General features: G+C 47.4%; 2 protein-coding genes across 9 annotated transcripts in view; one reads left to right on the top strand and one right to left on the bottom strand.

Moving 5' to 3' along the window:
• The window catches only part of UBAP2 (ubiquitin associated protein 2), a 77,473-nt gene extending 61,785 nt beyond the window's left edge, over positions 1-15,688 (top strand). For all 7 annotated transcript variants that reach the window (XM_088652742.1, XM_088652739.1, XM_088652743.1 and 4 more), the window contains 7 exons: positions 6,130-6,208; positions 7,626-7,840; positions 10,532-10,631; positions 11,346-11,453; positions 12,526-12,593; positions 14,145-14,336; positions 14,565-15,688. In XM_088652742.1, the coding sequence (XP_088508868.1) occupies positions 6,130-6,208; positions 7,626-7,840; positions 10,532-10,631; positions 11,346-11,453; positions 12,526-12,593; positions 14,145-14,336; positions 14,565-14,660 (858 nt within the window). In that variant the 3' untranslated portion in view covers positions 14,661-15,688. The remainder of the gene's footprint in view (positions 1-6,129; positions 6,209-7,625; positions 7,841-10,531; positions 10,632-11,345; positions 11,454-12,525; positions 12,594-14,144; positions 14,337-14,564) is intronic.
• Positions 274-1,332, bottom strand: LOC118077107 (interferon type A3-like). Of its 2 annotated transcripts, XR_015946003.1 has the most exons (3): positions 948-1,330; positions 501-843; positions 379-469 (listed from the first exon to the last, which is right to left on the bottom strand). XR_015946003.1 is itself a non-coding variant. In XM_035100482.3 (2 exons), the coding sequence occupies exons 1-2, from the start codon at positions 1,328-1,330 to the stop codon at positions 603-605; spliced, it is 624 nt and encodes a 207-aa protein (XP_034956373.3). In that variant the 5' UTR covers positions 1,331-1,332; the 3' UTR covers positions 274-602. The 2 variants fall into 2 exon arrangements, 1 of the variants encoding a protein (XP_034956373.3); XM_035100482.3 differs by having other exon boundaries at positions 274-843; positions 948-1,332.
• Positions 15,689-16,538: the final 850 nt, after the last annotated feature.

Genomic DNA, 16,538 nt, shown 5'->3' with positions numbered 1-16,538 from the left:
CATTATGTCTTATCATTAAAAGCATTTATTTATTTCTAGAGAGAGAGGGAAGGCCTCAGCCCCACTGCTCCTCTCACATATCTTCTAGCCCCCGTTTTCTAAACAGGCTGAATGACACTAGTAAATAAATAACCTTATAAGTAAAGACATCTATGTTGTGTTTTGGTCTAAGTAGTTTTAAGTGATTCAGAAACTTTCTGTTCTATACATTTGTAAATCACTTCAATACTTTTTTTTTCTAGAAAGTGAAGAAAGATGCAATAAACAAACAAATACTTAAAATTGTTTTTATATAAAAGTAACAAAAATACATAAATCTGCATCACATCAAATAAATAAATAAATAAACAAATAAATAACACATCTCAAGCTTCATTAAAAAAAATAAAACACCTATACAAAATCTGTACATTACATATAATAAAGCCCTTTAGCTCTTCCCGTTTCTTTGGTAAGTTCTGGCTTATAGCTTCCTTAATTTGTCTCTGCGAATGTTTCACAATCCTTAATTTGTCTCTGCGAATGTTTCACAAATATTCGCTGTCAGTTTGTCATTTCTCTGCTCCTCTGACAGTTCCTCAAACGATGGTTGCAGAGGTTTCCTACCTCCTCATTCTCTTTGTCAGTATGTCAACGTACGTGAGTCCTGCTCGGACCTCCTGTTGCAGGCTCTCCCAGGAGCAGGTGCTGCCTCCGTTCCCTCTGAGAAACGTTCTGATCCTTCGAAAATATTTCTTCAGCTCCAGCTTGTTTCTCCGTTCCTCTAACTTCCCCGGTGTAGTTTTTCTTCCTCCGAGGCAACTCTTGAGGACTTCGGTGTGTGCATGCACCATCTGGAGAGACCTGCAATAAAGGAGTGGGAGAGTTTGAAGAGTCTGTCTTTCTGCTGCCCCATCCTATCCCAACCATTAGCACCCACTCCTGCATCATGGAGAGCAGAAACCCACCTCTCTCTGTGTGTGGCCTTCCAGACAGTCTGCAGTGAGTCACTGCTCAAGATGTTGAGGAACCCACGAAGGATTTCGTAGATGGCTTCCGTGGCCGGTTGCGACTCACGTATTTCCAGGATCTTTGTAGGAAAGTTGAACATGGTCGTTTTCTTCAGGCACTCTGGAGAGAACTTTGTGCTCGTCTCTCGCCACAGCTCCAGGCTCTGCAGATTAAATACTTTTTGCCGGTGTTTCAGAAAGTTGCAGTCCAGCGCTGAGACTTGAACAGAAGACAGGAGCACCAGAAAGATGAGCCCCGCATACACACGCGTTTTGATTTCCATGGTGGTTCTCAGGCGGTTTCTGCTGGGGCTCACACAACTTATCCACTTGTGATCCATCTTTGACTATTTGCTGGTCTCCCTGCATCTTCTATTTATCCTGTAGGGCAGCTTTCCTTTCATCATTTGGGTTTTCCAGGTTTCATTTTCACTTTCCACTTGCCTGTTCAGCCATGCAGCTGAACCTAAGGAGCTGGACTGTGATGGGTCCTTAAGGCAGTGTGTCCCCCCCCCTCCCCGGTAACCCAGGATATAGTTTACATTATTTCCTCCTTCCCACTCCTCAAATTTCAAAAAGACCACAGGGCTATTTGTTTGCCTAATTTGTATACCAAATACACTCCTCAGAGCCATGGAGGCTGGGCATGTATGCCATCCCAGGCCACCCTACCAGGCCAGGAAAAAATCTGATTTGTGAACCTCTTATTGAAAATGGGGGTCTCCAAAAATCACCTATAAAGCTGGAATTTGGTGTGCACAAAGTATGAAGGCTACTGGTTTACAAGGCATACTGACTTATTCATTTAAATGTTTTTTAAAAACCCTTCCTTTTTATTGTTTTCTGGTTTGCCACCCTGCACATCTTTAGGCGTAAAGGCAGGATAAAAATCAAATAAATAAATAAAAGCATGCTTTTTTTACATGCAAGTCTTCAACCTCTGCATGTCATTGCCCTCTTTCTTTGCCATTGAGACCTCAGCAGCATGTCTGGAAATAATCACTAAAGGTTGTGTGGAGTTAAGGAAGGAGCAACTCCTCAATTCAAGCAATGCATTTAATAAAAGCATTTTAAACATTTACTAAAAAGATGTTATGGACAGCGTGCATTGATGCAATGCAAGCTTTGGAGGGTTGGAGCTAGTCATTCAGTCTAAAAGCTGCAAAAGGCATGGAGAAAAGGTGTGAGGCAGGTACAATGTGGTGGAACTGAGTAAGGGAAAAGGGGAGGCGAGGGCAGGGGAAGAATCTTGGCTGAACCAGAGGGAGAAAGGGGGAGAGAGAGACCCTGAGTGTACAAATAAATCAAGAAGAAAGGGGAAAGCTGCAAATTCTGGCTGGAATTTCTGTGGTTTGGGTTTATTTGTTTGTGCGGTGGAGGTGAGGCTTCTAAGCCTATATATCAGATGTGGTTTGAAGGTGGTTATAAAATTGTCCTGGAAGAAAAGGAAACTTTTTAGTTAGTTTGGGGGGGGGGAGCAGTTGGTTCACAGCGTGGGAGAGGGACATGAGGAAAATTCTGAGGCAAGGATGAGGCCCCCTACCCTATTAAAAAGCATTACAGTCATACCTCGGTTTAAGTATGCTTTGGTTTGAGTACTTTCAGTTTAAGTACTCCACGGACCCGTCTGGAACGGATTAATCCACTTTCCGTTACTTTCAAAGGGAAAGTTCGCTTCAGGTTAAGTATGCTTCAGGTTAAGTACAGACTTCCAGAACCAATTGTGTACTTAAACCAAGTTACCACTGTATTCAGAAGAGCGGTTTGCATGGCCCACTAAGATAACAACACAATGAAATTCAAAACATGAACAATTAATTGCACATTTTTTCAGGATCTAATTAAAGCTCAATAATTTAATTAATTCAGCAACATGGATGAACTTGATTCGGTGATCAAGTACTGATAGTTATTTAAACCTCCAGGGGATGCTACCTCCCACTTTGGGAACCACTGGATTGGACAAAGGAGCCTTGTTGCCTCTGTGGGAGTAACTTGGAAACAGGGTGGGTTTTTGGGGTGCTAGTGGAAGTGGGAAGGAAGCTCGAAGGTGGAAGGCAGGCAGTGGCCCCTGAAATTTATGGCTTAGTGGGAGCTGGGGGGGGGGAGGGAGAAGCAGGAATGTGGCAGGGAGGAGAAAGAATTTGAATCTTCTGCCCTCACCTTAGCTAGTATATCACAAAACCTTGTTCCTTGGCACTGGTTAGCGGGGCTCCAAGCTTATTACTATCCTGTTCCTTTGAAGCAGAGGTGCCAGGAGATGAGCCTGGCACCTTGCGCATAAAAGGCACATGTGTCCATCTGCACCCTCCTGGCCAGCGGCTCATTTGCTACTGCTTCCCCCTTTTTTGCATCGCATCTTCGCACAGCATTCTACCCCTGCCTTCCTCCGCTGCCCATGAAGGTTGAATCCCACTTGCCATGCCTGGCGTATTTTGTTAATATGCAGCATTTACACATGGAAGCTGAAATAAACAGCGTGTAAAGGGGTTCAAGAGGAGGCGGTTAGGGAGGAGGGGGCTGCCAGGTTGCTGCGACATTGCCAAAGGGGTGTCTAAAGATCGTCTACTCCACCCCTTCCTTAATGCAGAATTGTTTACTCCTACATGTGTGTTGGGCACACAAACACAGACTTCCCTCATGGGAAGGCAAACTGAGGCCAGGGGCCAGATCTGGCCCAATCACCTTCTCAATCCGGCCCGCAGATGGTCCAAGAATCAGCGTGTTTTTACACGAGTAGAATGTGTCCTTTTATTTAAAATGCATCTCTAGGTTATTTGTGGGGCAGAAGAATTTATTCAAAATATAGTCCGCCCCCCCCCCCCGCAAGGTCTGAGGGACAGTGGACTGCTGAAAAAGTTTGCTAACACCTGATCTAACTGCAAACAGAGACACAAAGCCGACTAAGTGCCCCATGTATTCAGAGCCTTCGATGCTTAATCTCAGGGTCATGGGTTTGAGTCCCACGCTGGGCAAAAGATTCCTGCATTGCAGGGGTTTGGGCTAGAGGACTCTTGGGTTCTTTCAAACTCTATGATGACATCGGTGATGGTGACGCTCAAATATTTGGGGCGGCTTTCTTAAGTGCGTAAGCTGGGTTTCTTACCTATTGTATGGGCAGTGAATAAACCCAGGGTCACTAGCAAGTCTGAAATGGAAGAAGCTGGAGACCAAGACAGTATCCCAGCCCTTGGTCGTCTCATGAGTCATTGAATGTGTTTACATCCATTGTCTCCCTCCCTCCTCTCAAGGGCTCAGGTCAGATAGGTCATAGCCCAGCTACCCTGCTGTGGAAGTTACAAGACACTGAACCCCAAATTGAGAAGAAAGGGGGGGAGGGCAGCCCATTCAGGTGCAGAAGAGAAACCAGAAATTGAAATTTTGGGTAGGAAGGATCAGTGCTCCCGGGCATTTTTGTAGCCGCTCCTGGGAGGATATTGCAATTGTCAGTTTCAGTTTGGAGAGCTCATGGGTACTTCCCCTCCAAAAAAAAAAAAAAATCCCTCAAACATGATTGCATCATTTCAGTATCAAAATGTAGGATTTAAACACAAACAGTGCAGACATCTGGATGACCTTTTGCACCAGCGACATTTTTTTAAAAAAGAGTTTTTGTTGACTTTCGTTATTCGTTGCATCGTGACCTGCCAGAAACCAAAAAATCCAACCATGGCAAAACTACGAAAGTGGCAAATTGAGATGAGCCAGAAAGGAATGTTTTAATAGTTAAACAAATGCCGAAGTCGTCTTGTGACTTGTAGAAAAGTGCTAATGCTGGGTTATTTCGGTTTACGTCCAGTCTTCTGAAATCTCTCCCCCCCCCCCATCAAAATGTGTGTTAAAGGAGCTGTATGCAAACAATTATGAAGCCGTTCTGTATTGCTGTGGGTTGAAGCTGTGTCCTCATCCTTATTTCCTTGGCTGCGAGCCATCCTTCTCTGTTTTGGAAACTAGAAAACGGCAAGGGGAAATCCAGCTGAGATATCGAAAGTAAAGTTGGCCGGAACCAAAAATAGGCAGGGCTGCTCCAAATATGGGCACAGAAGGTGTGGGCTGACATGAGATGTGTCGCTTCTCAAAGTGTTTTGCTGCTGCAGCCAGAGAGCCAGAGGCATGGGGATTAAAAATAAAAATGGAATTCATCTTCTTGAAATATTTTTGGGTTGGATATATCACTAACTGTCTAGGAAACATAACCCTTTAAGAGAAGTAACATAACTTGATAGATGAATGATAAAAGGAGAGAAATAAGAAGTACCGGTAGCAAATGAAAAGTATACCAGTGCCCCTGTGGCAATGTGCTAAAATTGAGGGGCGGGGGCCGATGACACATTCCCATGTTAGAAGGATGACTGATAACTGTCTGGGAGAGCTGGCACCCATGGGAAAATTAACCAATATTGTGAAAGTGAGAGAAGGCAAGGAATCTAACTATTTATTGAAAAGTGGAGCATTTTCATTATGCACTGATGTAATAAAACACAAGAAAATATCTACATACCTTGCTGAAAACAGTGTAAGGACTGGTACAGCATATTTGTATTTTCTTTTTTGCTGCTGTTGCTGATGATTTCTATATGCTAATTATTCACAGAAAAACAACCCTGTACATTATTATGCATACACATATTTCTCTCTCTCTCTCTCTCCGCGTATAGATAGATATAGAGCAGGCCTCCCCCAAACTCGGCCCTCCAGCTGTTTTGGGACTACAACTCCCATCATCCCTAGCTAACAGGACCAGGGGTCAGGGATGATGGGAATTGTAGTTCCAAAACAGGTGGAGGGATGCCTGATATAGATCATTTTGTATAATGTATTGCATAGTATGTATATTACATTTTCTCTGCGGCCTGGAAAAGCCTACAAGACAATAAGTGTGCTGCTGTTCTTGTTTCTTAACCCTTGATTGGTGCATTGTTTGTGCTTTGGTGGAAAAGACACTTTGGCCGTGTTCAAATAAATAGCTGCTAAGGAGTAGCCCCGTGTGGGGAAAGATGTATGTCAAGGACAATTGTTTTTTTTCCTTGCAAAGTGCTCTGCCTTTGCTGGCTGGTGACACTGAACAAAAGGCTGTGCAGAGAGACCCTAGCTGGCCTCACTGTGAATCTAAACAGTGCTGGTGTTGATTTCTCTTCAGGATTACTACGGAATTACATTCCCTGCTCCAGCAACCTTAACGGGCAGAGAGGGGAGCCTTGCTAACAACCCTTACTCAGGTGAGTCTGGCTCCCAAAATGTTGCCTGTGGCAAATGAAGAAGGTGATGCTTTGCTCATTGTGGCTGCCAGGTTTGCTGGATCCATCTTTTAGGAATAAAAGTATGTATACACCTGCAGAATTCATGCTGCCAAAGCTATGACAATATGGACATTTATTTTCACGGGGGTGGGGAGGGGCATGCTTGTGAGCTTGGTGGAAGCATTTATTTATTAATTATTTTATTTTATTTATTAAATGTATATACCACCCTTCATCAAAAGATCTCAGGGCAGATTCACAACATCTTTCTGGCCAGTATTAGGAAGACAAGGGATAGATCACTGGGCTTGATCCTGCTTGGCTACAGCACTAAGATGAATTGAGGGTTGAGTATAGGATGCGTACAGTTAACAAAACTCACCTGTTCTATAAATGCAATTCAGTATTGCTAAATTTATGAAAGCGGAAAGATTGGGCTTCACCCCTCAATAACAACAACAACAACAACAATTTATTATTTATACCCCGCCCATCTGGCTGGGTTTCCCCAGCCACTCTGGGCAGCTTCCAACAGAAATATTAAAATACACTAATTTCTTCAAGATTAAAAGCTTCCCTAAACAGGGACCCAGGTGGCGCTGTGGGTTAAACCACAGAGTCTAGGGCTTGCTTATCAGAAGGTCGGCGGTTCGAATCCCTGCAACGGGGTGAGCGCCCGTTGCTCGGTCCCAGCTCCTGCCCACCTAGCAGTTTGAAAGCATGTCAAAGTGCAAGTAAGATAAATAGGGACCGCTCCGGTGGGAAGGTAAACTGCGTTTCCGTGTGCTACTCTGGTTCACCAAAAGCAGCTTTGTCATGCTGGCCACATGACCCGGAAGCTGTCTGCGGACAAATGCCGGCTCCCTCGGCCTGTAGAGCGAGATGAGCACCGCAACCCCAGAGTCGGACATGACTGGACCTGATGGTCAGGGGCCCCTTTACCTTTAAACAGGGCTGACTTCAGATGTCCTCTAAAAGTCTGGTAGTTATTTTTATTTTTATTTTACCTCTGGTGGGAGGGTGTTCCACAGGGCGGGCACCACTACTGAGAAGGCCCTCTGCCTGGTTCCCTGTAACTTGGCTTCTCGCAGTGAGGGAAAAGCCAGAAGGCCCTCGGCGCTGGACCTCAGTGTCCGGGCAGCGCGATGGAGGTGGAGACGATCCTTCAGGTATACTGGACCGAGGCCGTTTAGGGCTTTAAAGGTCAGCACCAACACTTTGAATTGTGCTCGGAAACGTACTGGGAGCCAATGCAGGTCCCGGCGGCTGCTCCCAGTCACCAGTCTAGCTGCTGCATTCTGGATGTAAGGGCCTCTGGTGGCCTCTGGGTCTGCGCTAGATCTTGAGTTTAGACAGCTACCTGATCTCCCAATGGGGCTTTTTTTTTCCTTCCCAGGTGATGTAACAAAATTTGGTCGGGGAGATGCTGCCTCGCCTGCCCCAGCCACCACTCTGGCCCAGGCTCAGCAGAACCAGGCGCAGACTCACCACACGGCTCAGCAGCCCTTCCTCAACCCTGCGCTGCCACCCGGGTACAGCTACACTGGGTTGCCCTATTATGCCGGTGTGCCAGGAGTCCCCAGCGCATTCCAGTATGGGCCCACAATGTTTGTAAGTCACCGGGGTGGGGAGCGGTTGCGCCTCAGCTTTGACTTGGATTCCTCTGAAATGGTGCCTTGGAGATTCTTGGGGATTCCACAGGGTGGGTGAACAGACTTTGCGGAGGAAAGGGGGATTTTGTCAGGGTGTGTAGGTTGTGGGTGCACAAAACCACACCCTCTGTGGCAGTGTGATTTGAGAGTCACCAATTTGGGCTGTGTGACCGTTCACCCCATAAAGTTTTCTCCTGGGAAAGCTCTGTGGATGGGATGACCTCGTGTTTGGCATGCAAGGATTCACATCCTCCCCTGGTCAAAGAAGCCCTGCCTGTGTCTGTGGTCTCCTAGAGCTCCTTATTCTGTGGTCACCTTTGGGCAAGGCATTTGCTGCTGTCTCATTCCTGCATTGCAGAGGGTTGGGCCAGATGACCCTTGGGGTCCCTTCCAACTCTATGATCCTAGGATTCCTGTTTGTCTAGATCAGGCACCCCCAAACTTCGGCCCTCCAGATGTTTTGGACTACAATTCCCATCTTCCCTGACCATTGGTCCTGCTAGCTAGGGATCATGGGAGTTGTAGGCCAAAACATCTGGAGGGCCGCAGTTTGGGGATGCCTGGTCTAGATTGCCTATGTTTGTGAGGAGATGTCCCTGCCAAGAGGGGTGACCTGCCATGGCTTGCAAAAAGGCATTGCCATCTGTGCTGTGAGGGCCCAAGCATGTGTATTTCAGCCAGAAAAGTGGGGCAGTTGGTCAGCTTTTTCAAGCCTGGGAATTGCCTCGCACCTCAGACTGAAGCATGAAATTCACTTTAGAATATTTTGGGTTTTTTTTTTACTGTACACCTTCCTCTTTCTTGTCTTCTTTCCACCTCCCCCCCAAAAAAAACCCCATTTTTTAAAACAGCAGCAGCAATTGCAATGGTGTTGTTGCCACTGGTGTGAGCATCTGTAATTCATGGTGCAGCTTCAGAGCCTGCCATTTGAAGGGGGGAATGTCAGGGGATGGGACAGTCTGTCACAGGACTGTTTTTGTAGAGGACAGAACTCAGGAAGTGCTGGATGAGCATGCCTGAGGAGGTCTAGAATGAGCTAGAAGCGAGTGGGGAAATGCCTGCAAATAACACTTGAAGTTTGAATTCTGTAGAATTTAATGGAATTCAAATTGTAATACGATAAAATGCAATATAAGAAACAAATAAGCAACAAAAATACAATTCAAAAACATGATGAATTTAGCAGAGCATATTACAGTTCCTAAACAGGCAGAAAAATCGTTAAGCGGTCCGTGGGAGATTGGGAACCAGTAGACTGGAAATAAGCAAATGAATAACGGACTCAGGAAAGAACTGAGTTTTGCTGCTGCAGAAAAATAAAATCACCAGTTCAGGAAAGAGAGCTCTTGCACAGACTCTTTCATTTTAGGGATTTGGTGCACTCCATATTAGGTACCTTATATTTGTCAGGACACAGGTTAAGAAAAGCACATCACTCCAGGTGCATAAAATGCTATGTCAGTTTTATTTGCGGTGGGTGCTCAGTTCACGCGGGAAGGTGGAACAGAAGGTGGGAATAATTTTTGCTGGATGTTACTGGGTCCAGGAGGAAAAAAGGATAGATCTCGCAGAAGCTCTTGATTTTAGTTCTTAGGGTTTGGCTGGGGGGGGGGGCATCAAACTCCATGCTGCCACCACGATAATGGTTCACACCATTTATCAGGACAAATATATTTCCTAGTCAGATATAGAAATATTAGTGCACCCACCTTGTGTGCTCTTTCCCTTTTACAAAATTGGTGAGCAAAGCATCTCAGCACATATATCAAACGGACGTTGGCGATACTTCATAGAATCATTGAGTTGTAGAGTTGGAAAGGACCCTAAGGGTCCTCTAGTCCAACCCGCTGCAATGCAAGGATCTCTGCTAAAGCATCCCTGACAGATGGCCATCTAACCTCTGCTTTAAAACTCAAGGAAGGAGAGTCCACCACCTCTCAAGGGAGACCGTTTCACAGTTGAACAGCTCTTAGCTCAGTGGACCCTCTGGATACGGATTTAATTTGTTCCAGGGGTCCATGCACACCTTGAAAAATCTGTAACCAGAGGCGCCGCTTCTGCACACACACACCGAGCGCAATAGAGCGCTTCTGCGCATGCGGTGAAATCCAGAAAAATACTTCCAGGTTTGCCACTTTCACAACCCGAAGATTCAGAGAGGTCCGTAAACTGAGGGTCCACTGTAGTTGGGAGCTGCCGGCTGGGCACTTTGTCCCCTCCTGTGTGTTCTCTGCTTTCCTGCCTGGGTTGAGCTCTCCCGCTCCCGTTCCTTAGCCAAGTGGCCTGGCCCCTTGAAAATAGAGGTGCCTCTTTGACATGCCCACCAGGTGGCAGTCGAGGCTTCCAGCTGCTGCCAGGGCCGGCCCTACGGCCAGGCTGGGTGGGCGCAGGGCAGCACGGCGCCGGCCCACCGGGAGGGCGCCACGAGCTGCGCCCGCCCGCTGGCTGGTCCGCCGGTCAGCTGCACCCACGGCAACCGCGCTGTGCCTGCCCACCCACCGCGCAGCAGCTCCTATGGCAGCCGCGTGGCGCCCACCTGCCCACCGCGCTGTGAAACGGGGCGGGAGGGCGCCGGTGGGATCCGGCGCACCACGGCGCCAAAGACGGCCCTGGCTGCTGCCACCTGACTCCTTTATCTGCCTTCTTCCAGGTCCCGCCAGCGTCGGCCAAGCAGCATAGTGTCAGCTTAAACACGGCCACGACACCCTTCCAGCAGGCGACAGGCTACGGTCAGCACAGCTATGGAGCAGGTAACAGGGGAGCATGTGCTGTCAAGTTCTCTAGAATGTGCAGAGCGGGCACAAAACAGCAACAGATGCTGGACCTGCTGTATCTTTTTAATGCTGCTTCTCTTAGTTATGGGGAGAGGACCCCCCCGGAATGAGATGCTGCTGCTTCCACCTTCCTCTGGGATGCAGGATTTTGGAGACTTCTATAAAAACTCAATGAAGTTGGTGGGCAGGAGCTCCTTAAGAGTTTGTTGTGATGCCCTGCTTCTCTTGAAAGCATAGGGTGGGGTGAAGGGAGGCAGGAGGCTTCTATGGAACCAGAGTTGCTGATTTAGGCATTTGGCGGGACGGCTCCTTTATTTTTTCGGCTTAGAAATGCTTGGCTGCAAGTCGCTCACAGTTCCCCGCAATCCAGTATCTTCCAGATATTTTGAACTTCAACTCCCATCTTCCCTGCCCATTGGCCGCACCAGATGGGACTAATGGGAGTTGTAGTTCCAAGCCATCGAAGGATGCCGGAGACGTGTGGTGTGAGTGGGGCGGTCACCTCTGCATGTGGGAAGCCTTTTGAAACCAAGACCGCTGTTCCATTCAAAGCCAGCGTTAGCGTCCTGGGCTTAAGAGGCAGAGTAAGGCTTGGCTGATCTCAGAGCCACCAGAAAGCAACCCCTGCACAAGATGCGATTGCACAGATGTCGTGGTGCCAGGAATCACGGTTCTTGTGTTTTCCTCCAGGCTACGATGACCTGACGCAGGGGACGGCAGCTGGAGATTACAGCAAAGGGGGATACGCTGGGTCGGCACAAGCACAAAACAAATCCTCTGGCAGTGGACCAGGAAAAGGTAATGTAGCCATTGATGTAGGTGCCTTTTCTCCTTCTGTTGCATCAGGAGACCCAGAGCAGGGATTTTTATGCACATTATTAACGTTCCATCAGGCTCCCCCTTCAGCTGTCATCTGCAGCCACCGTTCCATCAAGCTGTAGAGGGAGGTAGGATTGCAGAACCTTTTAATCGGCTCTGTTAAAAGACTAGCATCTTTTGGCTTCACCTCTCACTGAAATTTAGATAGTCGGCCACTGGGGGAAGCCCTTTGAATGACTTTGAGAGTGCCTTAGTTTTTGAAATAATTCTATGTAGGCATTGTTTCGTAGTTCCCACTCAGAGAGCTTTCTCCAGTTCCTTCCAGGCTGAAGAGATGCACTTTATCTTTTCTCAGCTAAGTGTTACGAGATTAAACAAACCTCAGCATGCCTGGCTAGAGCAAGAGGTTGAGGAAGACGACCCCCCCCCCTTTGCAGGCAGGATGTGGGAGCTGAATGGCCATTGTGTTCTCTGCTGAGAGACATTTTATTACGTGCATGGCCACTGATGTTTTATTTTACCCCCCTCTCCTCCTGCAGAAGACACAAATATGCATATGACAGGACACACACAAACTTTATGCAAAACTGTGTCCTTTGCCAGTGGTTTGGAGGGCTCAGTCCATGTGCAGATTCTCTTCTCCCCTCTGCTCATGGAACAAGTCGTTCCTCCCCATCTTGGAAGTTGCATTTTGCTGCCACAGCTAGCAGTTGCCTTCCATGAGTCTGTCAACATATATTTTAATTGCAGCTTGAAAGATTAACAGATCCTTCTGGGGTTTGGCAGGAAGAATCGAGCTCAGTGCTCCAAAGAAGGGCGAATATCACCAGTGTCAGTTTTTGGGTGATACAAACAGTGCGGCGACTGCAGGGAACGCCACAACTATACTGTAGAACAGAGCGTGTGTGCAAATTTTTGCATTGCACAGGGCACCCCTGATGCTCGAGAGCCCAAAATCCACCACTGACATCAGCCATGAGGCTTGAGAGATCCCGTTGCCTTTGACAGTTTTGAAATCTCATTGTTCTCTCTTTTCCTCCCCCCCCCCCAGGTGTTTCTGTGACCTCAAGTAACACAGGTGTGCCTGATATTAGTGGTTCAGTCTACAATAAGGCTCAGGTGAGGAACTGCCATGTGTCTGGCCACTTTTGTGCCTGGGGTTCTGCTTCTTTTGACTCTCCCAGATGTTGGCATTTTGACATCCCCATGGGTGGCTCATCTTTTGGCTCTCTTTAAGTGCTTCTGCACTGAGACCTTGGTGGGAGTCGATGCCAAGGCAGAGCTGACTTTGCTCTCTTGAAAACACCTGGGGCAGACCCTTTGCATTTAGTCTGGCAACCCTAGGTCTTGTCTGGCCAGCTCATCTGCCCACCCCACCCCCGGACAAAAACGCCGATCCCACAGTTACACCCCTGCCCATGTTTCTGTGCTCCACACATGTGGAATATGATGGTGACAACTCTTGATGTCAAGCTCCATGTGCAATGAAATGACTGTACATATACACAATACTACAGAAATAAAGCAGCAGCAGCATAACAGATAAAACCATGATCAAAGTTCCATGCCTAAATTGGACAAATAAAAATGTCACCACCAGGCACAGAAATGACATCAAAGGGGAGGCCTCCACCCACAGACCAAGTGGCATTGCTTTGAATGTTGCTTCAGCCCAGAGGTGCTTAAACCTTTTTTGGGGGCTGATGGCTGCATGCTCCCTTGGCCAGCCTTCTGGGTCTGCTTGCACACACCTCCTTCCTCAACTGATCTCTTCACGTGCCTCTTCCACAAGGTCCCAAAGGTGGCAGCGCAGGAAAGGGCCTTTTCTGTGGAGCCTTCATTGCTAATAGTTCGGTGCCAGGCAAAAACAGGCTTTTGGCTACCGTGTTTCTCCGAAAATAAGCCATACCCCCCAAAATATACCATACTCCGAAAATAAGCCATAGTGATAGGCAGTTTACCCTTGCAGGTTAAACTGTACCATACTTAATTTTAAAAAAATAAGACATCCCCTGAAAATAAGCCACCATGTGTGTTTTTTTGAAGAAAAATATAATTACAGTACTGTATGTGTCTTTTAAAGCTGTGTACTGGGAGGGTATTGTTTTCATTTGTTACTATGTTACGTATTTTTATATTAAAAATGCCCTGTGATTCTTGAAGGATATAGTACAGTTGTACCTCGGGTTACGACCACCTCGGTTTGCGAACAGTTCGGGTTACGAACTGCACAAACCCGGAAGTGTTTTCGCCGCGCGCGTGCGCAGAAGCGGCGCTCGCGCGATCTGCGCATGTGCAAAATGGCGGCGCCCATCACGTTCGGGTTACGAACTGCGATCCGGAACGGATCGCGTTCATAACCCGAGGTATTACTGTACAGTATAGAGATTTAATTATTCTCTTTTTAAAAAATCTCCAATGGGGGCGGGGCGGGGGGAGAAAGAGGCCTTATTAACCACCCTGCTCATCAAACGATTGACCCAGTAATTGTGGAGGGGGCAATGTACAGCACCTTTTTTGTTTTCCCACTGGGTGGAGCCCTGGTTGTTCCAAACAGCCTACAAATCAAAACTCTGGTTGCAGATAATACTGGTTCTGTAATCGGGGTTCGGAGAGAGTTCCCTTTCTGTGTGTTGAAGCGTCTTTTATCTTTTTTTCCTTCTTGTGCAGACTTTTGACAAGCAGGTATTCCATGCTGGAACTCCGCCCCCCTTCAGCCTGCCGTCAGCCCTGGGATCTGCAGGGCCCCTGAACCCTGGTGCTGCCCCCGGCTATGCTCCAGCTCCCTTCCTGCACATCTTGCCTGCCCATCAGCAGCCTCATTCCCAGATGTTGCACCACCACCTTCAGCAGGACGGGCAGGTGAGTTGCCCTGCGGGGGGGGGGGCAGAAATGCCATTACATCGCCCTGAGAGGCCCCTGAGAAGATAAGCGCAAGACTGGGGAAATACTCTGCAGCAGATTAATTTGGGGGGGGGGAGAGGAAGTCCCGTTGCACAAATGGAACCCCGAGGGATGATGGGGAAAAGGTGGTCAAACCCAGAGCCCCCTTTGACCTGCCCAACTTCCCTTCCCCTTCTCTCTTTCCAGGGTGGATCTGGTCAACGCAATCCACCAAGCGCCCTGCAGCAGAAGTCTCAGGCTACCAAAACCGCCTATGGAACGTCTCCATACTGGACAAATTAACCCAACACAGGAGGAGGGGAGGGAGGGAGGGAGGGAGGGAAGACGGCAAGTAGCAGCTGCCCTCCCCACTTCTCGGACTCCCACACCTGCCAGGAGACAATCCGCTAGGAAGGGGGGGGGGCAGGCTTGAGACAAGGCAACCAAGCGCTCAGCCCAGGCAGGGCAGATCCACCTCCCCTCCTTGTGCGCGCGACTCCTTACCTGCTTCCTTTATGATTTGCTGTTGTATGTAATATATTTATGTATGTATTTGTAAATGTAATAGAGCCTAATGGTGGTTTCTGCATTTTTTTGAAGCCTGTTTATTTCCTTCCTTGGAGGTAGCTTGGACACAACACTTACCCTTTCTCTGAATTTTTTGTATTTTTCTGAGGATTTTTTTTACATTTTCAAAGGACACAGCGTGCCATTTTCTTTTCTTTTTTCCCCATTTTGGACCCAGAGGCTTGATTCAAAAGCAGGTCTAAGCTCAGGCGAGTTCGTCAGACTCACAGGAAGAACCAGGTGCTGGGTTTTGTCTCCTCCTAGCTTCATACCTGACATCTTGCTTTCTGAAGATTACAAGGAGCTGCCTTCCCCCCCTTCCTGCCAGCACAAGGATTTAACATTCACGATAAGTCCCATTGCAGGTTGCAGCACCACCCCTTTTTATTGAGTTTTTAAAACACAAAAGCTACTAACCACTGTTAGATTTTGCCGCCAGCGCATACGGACTCTCTATCACATCCCAGAACTTTGTGTCTGCCAATTAGGCACAGCAGTGTAGCTGTTCTGTAAATAAGAAAGTGTGAAATATTGTGTTTTGTAACTTGGCCTTTGGCTTCATGCCACAAACCTGAACTGGTTTGACAAGAACCAGTAATGTCTCCTCCTGCCCCTCAATTTTGGGGGTGGGGGCAGGGAGATCAGAGGGGTGCTTGTGGGAAGACACCTAATTCTTCCTGCCCTACACCAATACAGTGAATGTTTTAGAAATTTCATTTTTTATTGGCCTGAACTCCCACCTAATAAAATTTCTGAGCGTGTCAGTAGTGTTTGCAGAATCAGTTGTCAAAAGTCTTCCCCTCCCACCATTACCCTTAGCAGTTCTTAAGAGCTAGAGAACCATTGACACACTCTGGCATCCTATTAAGTCTTCGAGTGTGGCCACAAGACTCCTGGTGGTTTTAATCTTTAGCAGGTTTTCATCCTGGGTTGCCAGTGTGGCACCAGATCAGAGTTATAGTCCTAAATGTCTGGAGAGGCAACAAATTGAACTCTGGACCTCTACTGTAGCTCAAAATGGGTACATTGGGCATTTATTCTACTTTCGTTGTCTGGGTATCAAAATACTATGGAACCTTTGAGCAAGGAAGGGTAAGGAACATTAAAATGCATTTAATTTTTTATCACACCTAAGTCCCCTCTCGTTGCCTTACCTTCCTCCATAGCAGGTATGACTATTAACCCATTCAGCCTACCAGTCTACTCTTGACCAGCAGTCTTGCACACAGAGGTCTTTCCCATTACTTGGCTGCTCGATCCTTTTAACTAGAGATGAAGTCCAGATATTCCTCTACCACCAGGAAGGATGCAGTTCTGGAGAATGCATGCCTCCCTATATTGGGCATGTGGAACCAGTGGCCCTGCAGATGTTGGGCTTCTGATCCCATCAGTCAAGACAGATTCAATAGTCGGGGATGATGGGTGCTGAAATTCCGTAACATCTAGCAGGCTGCAGGTTCCTTACCCTGCTAAAGAGGGTTTCTTTTTAATTATTCCTGTTTTGCAGGTAGGAAGCAAGTAGAGAAGGAAGTTTTATGTTAAGAAAGCTTATGTTCTTAACCAGCTGGGAACTAAAGCACTAAACTCTAGCTTTTATTTTACAAAATGCATTGC

The sequence above is a fragment of the Zootoca vivipara genome, chromosome 10 (genome assembly GCF_965207765.1).
Source record: "Zootoca vivipara chromosome 10, rZooViv2.hap1.1, whole genome shotgun sequence".
NCBI classification, from domain to species: domain Eukaryota; kingdom Metazoa; phylum Chordata; class Lepidosauria; order Squamata; family Lacertidae; genus Zootoca; species Zootoca vivipara.
This window is presented reverse-complemented; position numbering and strand designations above follow the sequence as displayed.

Excerpts from the sequence above, each read along its gene's own strand:
- LOC118077107 (XM_035100482.3), bottom strand. The coding sequence starts at position 1,330 with ATGGATCACAAGTGGATAAGTTGTGTGAGCCCCAGCAGAAACCGCCTG. Across the intron at positions 844-947 it reads AAGGCCACACACAGAGAGAG|GTCTCTCCAGATGGTGCATG; the intron begins GTGGGTTTCTGC and ends CCTTTATTGCAG.